The sequence below is a fragment of the Sus scrofa genome, chromosome 5 (genome assembly GCF_000003025.6).
Source record: "Sus scrofa isolate TJ Tabasco breed Duroc chromosome 5, Sscrofa11.1, whole genome shotgun sequence".
NCBI lineage: Eukaryota > Metazoa > Chordata > Mammalia > Artiodactyla > Suidae > Sus > Sus scrofa.
In genome coordinates, this window is record NC_010447.5 from 16,373,027 (window position 1) to 16,385,448 (window position 12,422).

A 12,422-nucleotide genomic window follows, 5' to 3' on the forward strand; every position below is an offset into this window, starting at 1 on the left:
ACGTGACCCTCGCTCATGGCGGCGGCGGCAGCGGCGGCGCTGGCGGCGCTCGGCGGCCGGAGCCGGATCCTGTAGCCGGGGTGTGGGCCCGCGTCAGTCCGTCCCTCCTTCGGCCCGCTCGCTTGTCTTCCGGAGTGTGGCTGGCAGAGCCGGGATGGCGGAGCGAGGCCTGGAGCCGGCGCCGGCTGCGGTGGCAGCACTGCCGCCCGAAGTGCGGGCGCAGCTGGCGGAGCTGGAGCTGGAGCTCTCGGAGGGTAGGAGCCGGGCCGGGGGTGGGGAGCCTGGCCGGGGGTCGGGTTGGGCGGTCGGGGGGTCGGGCAGGCGCCCGGGCGCCGCTGCGGATCGCTGGAAGGGGAGACCAGGTCCCCGCCGCGCGCCCTGGTGGTGGCGCGGGCGGAGGGGAGGAGGGTTCCGGAAATCTGGCCGGGGCTCTGAGGGGTCGCTTCTCTCCGCTCCCACCCTGGGCAGTGGATTTCCGCGTAGTTCATTGTGTTCCCTGGGCGGGGGTGAGGAGGGGCTTGGGGGGAGAGGTCCTTCCCCGGCCCGGGCTGCTGCTGCGCTCCCTGCCCCCCAAAACCCGAGACAAAGCTGAGCCCTCCCGCTCCTGCCGGGGCGTCGGGGCACGGTGGGGGCGGGGTGGGAGTGAGGCCACCAGCAGGGTGGCTGACAGCCTTCTCCAGTCCTCCTCTCCCCTTTTCGAGGGGAGGGCCCCACGCCTGTTTCAGCTCCCCTTCCCCCCTTCAGCAAATGAGAAAGACACAGGGGAAATCCGCAGCATTTCTTCTTCCTTCTTTAACAATGCGAGATGCCTCCCCCGTGACAGGAGTGAGGTGGAAGCAGGGTGGGCCGTTGAGGGTCCTAGGGAGGCCAGAAGCTGTGGCCTTAACCCAGAGAGAGACACCGGGGCTGCTTTTAGACCACCTTTGTCATAAAGATTTTTTCCTGCTTGCCTGTATTCGGACTGAATTTTCCGCATCTAATCCACCTTTTGGAGTCTTTGAAGAGAGGAGAGAGGTGGCTCCCGGTTACATGCAAATCCTGACCGGCACCGGCTTTCTTTTGACAATGGATTGTTACCAGGAGGCTTGGATTGGTTTTGAGAATTAAAAGAATGGAATAAATCGAGCCACTATTCTTGGAGAAGTCCCTGGACGGCAATGAGAGAAACGTTGCTCTGTTGTGGGCATGTGATCAGGCTTCTTGTGCAGTTGTGATCAGTTCTCCATAAAGTTCCTGTTTTTATCACAGGCTGCCTCTGAGACAAAAGCAGCATTTTCCTCCAAGCTTGATGTCAGCCCTGTGGTAGCGTCCCCAGAGCTGCATATTCTTATTGAGTTCTTTGCCAAAAGCCCTCTTCACAAGCGTTTTTCAAGTGGATTAAACATTGCTGATTGGAAAAGAAGAATGTGACAAGTTCCCAGGAGAGTTCTGACTTTTTGTTTACTTATCAGGGCATTCTCTCTCCCACCCCCCAGTCCTTTGCAGGGAAAAGCCAGAAGTAGATTGGAGTGTTATAAAACCAGTTGGGCATGGAGGGAAATAATTATTTGTAATAACCCTGTTAGGTTTTCCCAATGTATAGGGAGGTGCTGTTTTCATTTGCACTTAATAATCAACGTGTTATTTTTCAATTAATCAGTTGGGAAGTTCTTCTTGGGCCAGACCCCAGAAACAGTTGCGGTGGTGGATGAGTTTGTTTCTGTGAAGTGTTCAGGGCATTGCCATCTTGGTTCTGTCTCTCAAATTACCTCATTTCTCTAAACTGAAGCATTGTCATTCAATCTGTGATGGCTCTTATTCAAATCGGACTTTTAAACCAGTTAGTTTATAGTAACAAATCAGCCTATCTTTGATGAGCCAGAGAAGTTTGGCTGGAAGTTTGCGTCAGATGAGATTAAAAATAGGAGTTGATTGCTTTTACATGGAGAGGGAAACCCTGGAAGCTCCTTATTCTTGGTCTCTCTGCTTCCAGCTGATTTGTGTTTACTTTTCTGGGTGTTCCTAGAGATGATTCCGAGGAACTGTTTCTAGGGCTCACACTGATTAGCTCACCTTTCTCTCCTTCAGGAAGGTGTGAAACTCCTACAAACTGGGATGCCAAGGCTTCAGCCTTTTTTTAAGGACAAGTGCATGATTTGTTTTCTGATGCAGGATTGTTTCGGTTTGGCCTGAGACTTAGTTCGAATTGGTTTCTTAAAGATTTATAACTGCATTATTCTGCAGTTTATCTCTTTTAGCGATCGGAAACTGGACAAAAAAAAAAAAAAACCCCTTGGGCCTGCAGTGTCAGCATCTTAGCCATCTGTCTTTCTCTCTTGTTTGAGGTACAGAGGATGGTTGACTGGAGAAGTAGGTAAACGGTTTTTAGGAATTCAAGCGAAGTCAAAACAACTCAACACCCCCTCCCCCAGATCTATAGCATATTGTTGTTTGTCTGTGGTGTATTATGAAGGAACTTTTGTTTTACGTTTCCTCCACAGTTACTGCTCTGAGCAAAGTACTTTTTTTCTTCTGGAGAAAAAAAAAAAAAGATGCTTTTAACTGTATGTTTATTGTGTGTTGCTGGCTCTGGTGCACCCATTCCTCGATTTTATTCATTTTTTTTAAGCTTTAGGCTGTAGTTGGACCTAATTATAGTGATCATCCGAGCTGCGTGCTGTTAAAGAATTTTTTTCGTGCATGCCCGTATTTTCAGCTGCAGGTTTTGGTCGCAGATGAGCCAGCCCTGTGCTGGAACGCAGATTGTGCCTCCCTGGGCTGTTTGCCGCAGAGCGCCTTGCAGAGCCCAGTGCTGTGGCTGATGCTTCGGGCAGGTCATCGTGGACTTGGTGCTTAAAGCCTTCTGCTCTCGCACCAAAAAGAACAGCCTGACCCTGTCTAGGGAATCATTTAAAATTGAATGGATGCATAATCACCAGCTTCTCCATAGACAAGTTGGATAGATAGGAGGTTTCTACAAGTATTCCCATGATTGAAATTTCTTTCAGGATGCACATGTATTATTTTATTATTATTGTATTTATTATATGTTTGACAATAATCTCTGCTGTCTGAACTTTAGCCATATGTTTTAGTCAAGTGTATGCCTATAAAATAACACTGTTGATGAGAATTCGTTTGCATGTGTCTGATAATACATCTTATTTGTGTCATGACCTTGTACATTATGTCATTTGAGCCTCACTAAACTTTTGTGATTAGGTAGAATAGATATTAACAGTTCTTCCAATTTTTTTTTTTTTTTTTGCTTTTTAGAGCTGAACCTGTGGCATATGGAAGTTCCCAGGCTAAGGGTCCAATTGGAGCTGCAGCTGCTGGTCTATGGCAGGCACAGCCACAGCAACGCCAGATCCAAGCCATGTCTGTGACCTACACTACACCTCCTGGCAATGACGGATCCCTAACCTCCCTAACCCACTGAGCAGGGCCAGAGATCAAACCTGAGTCCTCATGGATACTAGTGGGGTTCGTTGTCGCTGAGCCACATTGGGAACTCCCTTTTTTTGATTTAACAGAAGGGAAAACTTAGAAAGGCTAAGTGTTTTGTCTAAAGTTACTCACTGATGAGTGCCATTATTTTTTTTTATTTAAAAATTTTTTTTTTGTCTTTCTGCCTTTTCTAGGGGTGCTTCCTGTGGCATATGGAGGTTCCCAGGCTAGGGGTCTAATCAGAGCTGTAGCTGCCAGCCTATGCCACAGCCACAGCAATGCGGAATCCGAGCCTCGTCTGCAACCCACACCACAGCTCAGGGCAACACCGGATCCTTGACCCACTGAGTAAGGCCAGGGATCGAACCCACGACCTCATAGTTCCTAGTCAGATTCGTTAACCACGGAGCTGCAACGGGAACTCCCATCAAATGATTTAAATATCTTTACTGTTATTGCACAAGCTGTTAACTCTAATTTTTACTCTAAGGAAATACTACTAAACAGTTGTATGCCACAATTCCAAAGAGCCCTGTTAAAGAGTTCCCTGGTGGCTCAGTGGGTTAAGGACCCAGTATTGTTACTGCAGGGGCTTGGGTTGCTGCTGTGGCAAGGGTTCCGATGCCTAGCCTAGGAACTCTCACCTGCTGCAGGCAGGGGCAAAAAATTAAAAAAACAAAAAAGAGTCCCGCTGACTCTCTGAAACCGCTTTTGAATCTGTTGTTTCCTTAGTTGATTCGGCTGACATTTATTTTCTGTGTGCCCTGTGCTGGGGATACAGAGGTAAGCAGGCTACCGTGTTCGCTGTCAGGGAGCTGAGTCTGATAGGGAAATCACTTAATAATACCAACAAAACAGCCCAGTACAGAGTTTGGTGCAGAGCTGCCTTCTAAGAAAAGAGGAAGCTATCTGCTCCGTCGTTGTGAAAAAGAAACGGCAGAGAACTATAAATACAAGACTGGCTTGTGTGGCTGGTAGAAAGAGCTGTGACTTAGCTTATGCAGTTCAGTCCTAAGTGTGACGGGAAGAAGGCCGTAAATCCCATATTCCGGTGGCATATTGGAAGGACTGCAAGTCTTCTGGTGTCTGAAAACAGTGCCCAGATGACAACTGGGAAGGTATTTAAGATAAAATAACACTTACAGGAAGGGAGCCTCCCTTTTCTTATTTGAATGCTCCTCTGGGCACAAACGCAACAAACACAGTCCCATCCTCCCGATCTCCTGTCATTTCGTCACATTTCACCCCAGCAGTCCTCAGAGCGTGGTACAGGTCCAGCTTGAAGGTGGAGGTGTAAGAGAGGCCTCCTTCCCAGGAGTTGAGGTGCTTCCTGGAGGAGCTGGGCAGAGGTGGGGGAGTTGAAGAGGAAAAGAGAGAGATGCTGGTTTGAGATTGTTAATTCAGTCTCCAAAGGGCGGCTGGAATTAAGCCATCAGAAAATTGGTAAATCCTTCTCGATTTACTTAAAATGGGAGAGTGGCCACTTCCCCCACAGTATATAGCATAGCTGTGAGTTCATAAGAAACACCTTTATCTGAAAATGACATCTAAATAGTCGTCATACCTGATGTTAGGAGCATCAAGGAGAGCAGAATGTGGGGTTTTCGCGTAACCCGAGTGGGGCATCATCTAAGTGATCTGCCTTTTGAAACGTGCGTGTCCATGTTTTGGTGGGCTGTGCTTGTCTTATGTTGGACCTCCTCTTTAGGAGCTGCTTGCTGTCAGAGCCTGTGGCACATCCCTTTGAAAATCCTCATGGCGGCAAATTTTAATTCTTTCAGTGTAGAGTTGCATTTTGTGACTTACTTGGAGGCAAGTAGAGAAAAGCCGGTTGATTCACACCAGTTGTGAATGAAAAAACTAGAGTGATTATGAATGTATTTTAGTTGTGACTGTCAAAAAATTAGAATGATGGTAAACTGGTTTTGAGGGCAGTTCCAGACAGATTCGTTGGAAGAATGATTCACTTTACTGTAAAGGATGGCACTTGTTTAGACACCCTAGTTCTGGTGTGCGTTTTGAAAAATTAATCTTGTTTGACAGTCCCTTAGCATTGAGCTGGATCTGTGGATGAGAGAAATCTCTAACTCTTCACTCGCAGCTCAGCCTTTGGTGGCTGCTGTCTTTCCCAGCCTGTGTGAGGATTAGCGCCTGGGGATTGAAAGGTCAGATGATGGGCTGAAAAAACGGCCTTCGCGTGTATTTGTATCATAATGATTATAGTTCTTCATGGTCCTCTCTCATAATTAATCAGGAATGTTCTTTGAAACCCTCCATCTTGCTGGTCTGCTCCATTTCTCACCATTCTTTGAGAGCTCAGTTGAAGTTCTCCCTTTTTTTTCCTAAACCTGCCCCGACCTCTGTGAGCTCTCTTGCATCAAACCTTATAGCGTTTACAGTTTATATCATTTTTGTCAATCATAGATTTTCTAATTATTTAGTCATTATTTTCCCATTATATTGTTTTTAATTTCATCTGAGTGTAAGCTCCTACGGAGGTCAGTCTTTAAACTCTTTTAAACAGCTTCTCAACGATTTTGTTACTGTTTTAGGAAGTGCAGTAAATTTTTGGTCACTTCAGTTTGATTTGAATTGAAACATAAAGTCTCTGTCTTGGGGATTTGATTTTGGCACGAGGCTGGGTTGTGTGATCATTTGAGGAGAATGAGTTTTGGCATCTGGTGGGCCTGGGTCCAAATCCTGGCCTGTCTCTTAGCCCTGTGACCTTGAAAAGACTGCCTGACCTTCCTGGTTTTAGTTTCTTCAGTTCTTAAAAAAGGAATGACAACCTCATTAGAGTTGGAGGAAGGTTTGAAATGAGATCGTGGAACAGCTGGGTGTGGGGTGTGCGTGCTGTAAGTGCTTGGTACGTGTAATCTTTATTGTTTCTGATAGTGAAGGGATGCATAGTGACTTGGCTGTTTTTAATATCTTGTGTTGCTTAGCAGAATATGGTTATATGTGAAGTGATGAATGGAATCAATTTGTGTAATTTTTTTCGTAAGACTTCACTCCACCATCATTTGCTCCTGTCGTCACCCTCTACCCTAGTTCAACACATGTTGGGTCACTGCAAGCAGTTGACTGGAGCAGAAAAGAGTAGCTGGTCTGTTTCTCTCCGACATCTGGCATGGGTGTATTTCCAAGTCTGTATGTTTCCGTGCAGGGCTCTGAAATGTAGGCATGGTTTCTTAGACTCATGCGTCTCCAGGCTGTGAAAAGGCACATGTGGATGCTCAATCTCCAAATGGTTTTTGGCTCTTCCTTTTTCTCTTTGTCCTTCTTAACAAATTCTTTTGGTTCCTCCTTCAAAGTTTTCTTTTTTCTTTTTCTTTTTTTTTTTTTTTTTTTGGTCTTTTTAGGGCCATACCCATGGCATGTGGAAGTTCCCAGGCTAAGGGTCGAATCGAAGCTGTGGCCCCTGGCCTTTACCACAGCCACAGCAATGCTGGGATCCAAGCCACGTTTGCAGCTTATACCACAGCTCATGGCAACTGGATCTACTGAGCAAGACCAGGATAGAACCTGTGTCCTCATGGATACTAGTAGGGTTCATTACCGCTGAGCCACAGTGGGAACTCACAAAAGTTTTCTTGCAGCCACTTTTCCTTTGAGTTGCATTTATCACCAGCCTTGTTCAGTCCTCCATCTTTAGACTTAAAGGTCAGCTCTAAATTGTCCTTTTTTCTTTTAAAAATACTCCTTTTGGAGTTCCATGGTGGCTCAGTGGATTAAGGATCTGGCATTGTTACTGCTGTGGCTTGGGTCGCTGCTGTGGCACAGGTTTGATTCCTGGCGCAGGAACTTCTGCATGCTGCAGGCATGACCAAAAATTTTGTTGTTGTTGTTGCTTTTTTTTAGGGCCGCACCCAAGGCATATGGAGATTCCCAGGCTAGGGGTCGAGTCAGAGCTTTAGCTGCTGACCTGTGCCATAGCCACAGCAACATGGGATCTGAGCCGTGTTTGTGACCTACACCATAGCTCACAGTAGTGCCAGATCCTTAACCCACTGAGCAAGGCCAAAGATGGAACCTGCAACCTTATGGTTACTAGTTGGATTTGTTTCCGTTGCGCCACAATGAGAACTCCCCCAATTTTTTTTTTTTTTTTTAAATACTACTTTTAGTTAAAGCTGTTGTTAAATCCAAGACTCTGTCATTCATTGTCTCTAAGTTCCAAGTTTTGTTTTCCAAGGCAGGAACGGTCTCCTGTATCCTTTATCCCTAGTGTCTTAGTGCTTTTGTGCACATCAAATAGTTTGTCTCTTTGTTTTTTTCTTTTTAGGGCTGCTCCTGTGGCAGGCATATAGAAGTTTCCAGGATAGGGGTTGAATTGGGCCTATAGCTGTCAGCCTACAGCACAGCCACAGCAGCGCAGGGTCCAAGCTGCGTCTGCAATCTACACCACAGCTCACCCACAGCTCACCGCAACGCCAGCTCCTTAACCCACTGAATGAGGCTAGGGATCGACCCCGCATCCTTATGGATACTAGTCGAATTCTTAACCCGCTGAGCCACAGTGGGAACTGTTTTTATGATGAATAAGTTACTTTCTTCTGGGGATGCTCTTCTGTGAACAAAATGTCTTCTGAAGGACCATTTCTGTGGAATTTCATAGCATCACAGCTGACAGAATCTTTGGATACCTGGGCTGGTTTCAGTGGACCTGGAGACTCTGTGAAATTGTGTGCAGAATTTTGACTGCTCATGTGCCTTTTTGGAGAGCAGAGTCTCCAGCTTTCATCAGTTTCCTAAAAAGGTCTGTGACGCAAAGTTAAGAACCCTGTCTACATATTACTGCTTTTCATTCTTACTGGCTTTTACAGAAAGCCAAACTCCCTGTGCTTCCTCCTCTTCTACACCCACAAACGTTTCTCTATCTGTTCCCACTCTTAGCCCCTTTCCTTCTTTTCTCAGAGGAAGAACGACCTTCCTCCTGACTGTGATCTCAGTCCCATTCCTTCTCTTCTGGGATCTTGGGATCTTACTTCATTGATTGATCTATTCATTTGTAGTCTTTTGTCTTTTCCTCTCATCTTTAACCTCTCACTTAACACTTGGCTCCTTCCCTTCAGCCTATAAATATACGGAAGCTCCTCCCATCGTAAGAAAAGTGTCTTCCCATTCTGAAACACTGATCTTGTATTAGAATCTGTTTGTTCTTGTGTGCTCTCGTTCTCTTCCTCTCATAGATCCTAGAAAGTAGAGCCTAAGTTTCCTTTGTCTTCTTTCCTACCTTTGCTCACTCCTCAGTCCATTGCTTCCGCCCCATCAAGCCCTTGAAAAACAACTGTCTCCGAGGCCACCAGTGAGTTCTGATTTCAGACTGAAAAGTGCCCACTGTATATACAGCATCTTTCTCTGCAACATTGGACACCATGGACCGTTATCTTTATCAAACTCCCTCCCTTTTTAGCTTCTATGGTGTCATTTCCTTCTAGCTCCCTAACTGTTCCTTCTTTTTCTCTCTCTTCCTCCTGGTGTGGGTGTTCCTGATACCTGTCATTAGCCTTCACCTCATTTCACATACACTTGCTGAATAATCTCATCTGTGCTCAGGGCTTCAGCTATCATGGCTGGGAGGTGATGGCTCCCTAGCCTGTGTCTCTGGCCCTGACTCCTCTCTGCTCCACATCCCATTGATTTCCCGCCCCCAGACAGCTATAACTTAGTATGTCCAAAACCATACTCCTTGTTTCAGCCTGTTCCAGAAATACTCCCTGCTTCAGAATGTCCACCTCTAAGAGGGTCACTCAGTCCTGTTGTTTCCGACTTCCTCCTTTCCATTCACGTTGTTTCAGTCTTTGTTCAGGTTCTTACTGTCTTTTGCTAAGACTACTGCAGTAGTCTAACTTGTCCACCTGCCTTCAGTCTCTTCTCCCTCCAGTTCATCCTTCTGTAGTCTCTGATGGAATGATCATTCTAAAACACTGATCTAATTGAGTCCTTTTCCCCATTTAAAATTTTTCGTTGGCTTTTCTTATCCACAGGGTAAAATCCAAACGTCCTTTGTATATCAAGCCCTGCCTGCCTTTTTAGCCCCACTTCCTGTGCCTTCCAGGTTTTTGCTCTCCTCCTTAGCTGTGCTGAATGACTTGTACTCTGCTGAATACACAGTGCTTTTTCACTTCCACACCTTTGTACACACTGCGTTTCTCTGAGAAATGCCCACTCTGCATTGTTCTTCCTTCCCCTTTTTCTGCCTGGTTAACTTCTGTTCCACTCAATTTCCTGTAAGAAGCCACCCTTTCCTAAGCTCTCTGAAGAAGTGAAGATCTCTGTATAAGTAGCCATCAATTTTTGAGTTCTTTATTATGTAACAAGCCCTGTGCTTAGCACTTTATATACCCTGCCTGGCCGGTAAGTAGGTGCTGAATAAATAGCTCCTATTATCTTGATGAGGAGGGTACTGAGCTGGCAGAAAGCACCTGGGCCTTCAGTGGAAGGCAGGGTGTGCCTGTCCCGCCTGTTGTTACCCATGACCTGATCTTTCCCTTTCTCCCTGCCAGAAACAGAAATGTCTGAAAGAAATGGCAAAGGGGAGAGAACACTCAGCTTGAGTCATTTAGAACTGGGTTCCTGTCCTGTTTCTCTGCTTGCTCTGTGACCTTGGATAGGTCTTCCAATGTGCTTCTAATCCTCACAGCTCCTAAAGATAGGTGTGTCGTTTCCATTCTGTAGAGACTTGTTAAGGAACGTGAAGCCTGAAAGTACAGTGTGCTGGGGTTGGGACCCAAGTCGGCTTGGCTCCAAGCCGCATGGTGTTTCCATGCTGCCATCTGTCTCCGTCTCCCTAAATCACATCTCAAGCAATTGCAGCAATTTTTTTTTTCCCATCTTAACTGTTGGCACGTTTCTTAGGATACAGCTTCTGCCTTTGGAGTTGTGGAGGTAGGGCTTCCTGGAGAGAATAGAATGGGAATGTTCCATCTTGTTTCTCCTAAGAGAAGTAGATAGGAGTAGGGCTGAGGTTATTTCTGGCCTCGCATTGCCAGAACCCCAGGCTTAGACTCTGAAATGTATTTGAATGCTTTCCTTTGTGTCAGCCTAACTTCCGGCAAGTTGTGACTTCTTTATTTCTTAGAAGAACAAAAAACAATATTGGGTAAAATCCTATAAAACTGTGTATCTCTGAAGTACAGGATAATTTTATGTACTTTCTTTTTTTTTTTTTGGTCTTTTTGTCTTTTTAGGGCCGCACCCGTGGCATATGGAGGTTCCCAGGCTAGGGGTTGAATGGGAGCTGCAGCTGCTGGCCTGCGCCACAGCCACAGCAACTCGGGTTCCAAGCTGCATCTGCAACCCATACCACAGTTCACGGCAAAGCTGGATCCTTAACACACTGAGCGAGGCCAGTGATCAAACCCGTGTCCTCATGGATGCTAGTTGGGTTCACTAACCTCTGAGTCACGATGGGAACTCCTGTACGTATATTTTGATGTGAAATTAATTTTTCTTCCTTGAATTGAGGTGGGGATGATGAGAAACTGAAAAGGGGGAATCCAGAAGGAAATATGCTGCACAGCACAGCCCTAAATGAAAATCCACAGGTCTGGTGTCTTTGAAAGGTGGTCGGTGTGTTCTGGACTGCAGATAGAGTGTTAATAGTTATATTCTGGTTCAGAAAAAGGTTTTAATGTTTCTTTTTTTCCTTAGGCTATTTAATGTTCATTATAAAAACTAATGTTTAATGTAGATATTTCTGTAAATGACATGTACTTTAATTGATTTTTCTTGGAGTTATGTCTTTTTTTGTGAAGGATTAGTGCTCTGTTATTCCTTTCTTTTCAGAGGACTTTCGCTTTTAGTGATTAAAGTAGCTGTAGGATTTTTTTCTTTTTAAGGACCTTAGATTATGATGTCTCAATTTATTCATAGATTGGAACTTGTGGCTTTTAACTCAGGTCAGGTATGAAATGCATCACAGGGCTGGCCAGTCTTGTCACTGAATCTCCTTTATAAAAAACAAACCCAGCAGGAATCGTTAGAAGTTTCTGATAATTTCTTTTTTTTTTTTTTTTTTTTGGCTTTTTGATATTTCTTGGGCCGCTCCCTCGGCATATGGAGGTTCCCAGGCTAGGGGTCCAATCGGAGCTATAGCCACTGGCCGACGCCAGAGCCACAGCAACTCGGGATCCAAGCCGCGTCTGCAACCTACACCACAGCTCAGGGCAACGCCGGATCGTTAACCCACTGAGCAAGGGCAGGGACCGAACCCGCAACCTTATGGTTCCTAGTCAGATTCGTTAACCACTGCTCTAAGACGGGAACTCCCCTGATAATTTCTTGTTTAAGAAATCTGTGACAGAAGCAAGAAGGCTGTTTTCAGTTTTTTTTTTTCTTTTTTCTTTTTTTTTTAATTGAGGTGTACTTGACATACAGCATTTCGTTAGTTTCAGGTATACAACATAATCACTTGATATTTCTGTACATTGGGAAATTATCACCTCAATAAATTTCATTAACATTCATCACCATACATAGTTACAGTTTTTTTTTTTTTTTTCTTAAAATTGTAAAGAGTTGTCATTCTTAGTTTATTGGATTTCCTTTCTTATTTGGAGAATCAATCTTTCTTTCTTTAGTCACGTCTTTTTACGGCTACATCTCAGCGTATGGAAGTGCCCAGGCTAGGGGTTGAATCAGAGCTGCCGGCCTACACCACAGCCACAGCAACACAAGCTGAGTTTGCAACCTACACTACAGCTCACAGCAATGCTGGATCTCCAACCGACTGAGTGAAGCCAGGGATCGAATCCGCATCCTCATGGATACTAGTTGGATTCGTTTCCGTTGTGACATTGCCATGACGGGAACTCCCAAACTTTCATTTTTGAATTGAACATGTTAGCAAAAGCATTGATATGAGTTTTCTTCCCATGGTTCTTTGCTTACTTTTTTCTTCAAGGAGACAAAGGGAAGTCCTGGAAGATGCATTTCCTGTTTTAAAAAAGACAGCTTCCTCATTTGTCGGTTCTCTGAGCTCTAGTCTC

The 12,422-nt window shown here is 45.4% G+C and overlaps 1 protein-coding gene across 1 annotated transcript in view; it reads left to right on the plus strand.

The window, feature by feature from the left end:
* The window catches only part of DIP2B (disco interacting protein 2 homolog B), a 230,434-nt gene continuing 218,012 nt past the window's right edge, over positions 1–12,422 (plus strand). Inside the window, 1 exon segment of the mRNA XM_021091658.1 lies at positions 1–254. Within this exon segment, the coding sequence (XP_020947317.1) occupies positions 155–254 (100 nt within the window). The 5' untranslated portion in view covers positions 1–154.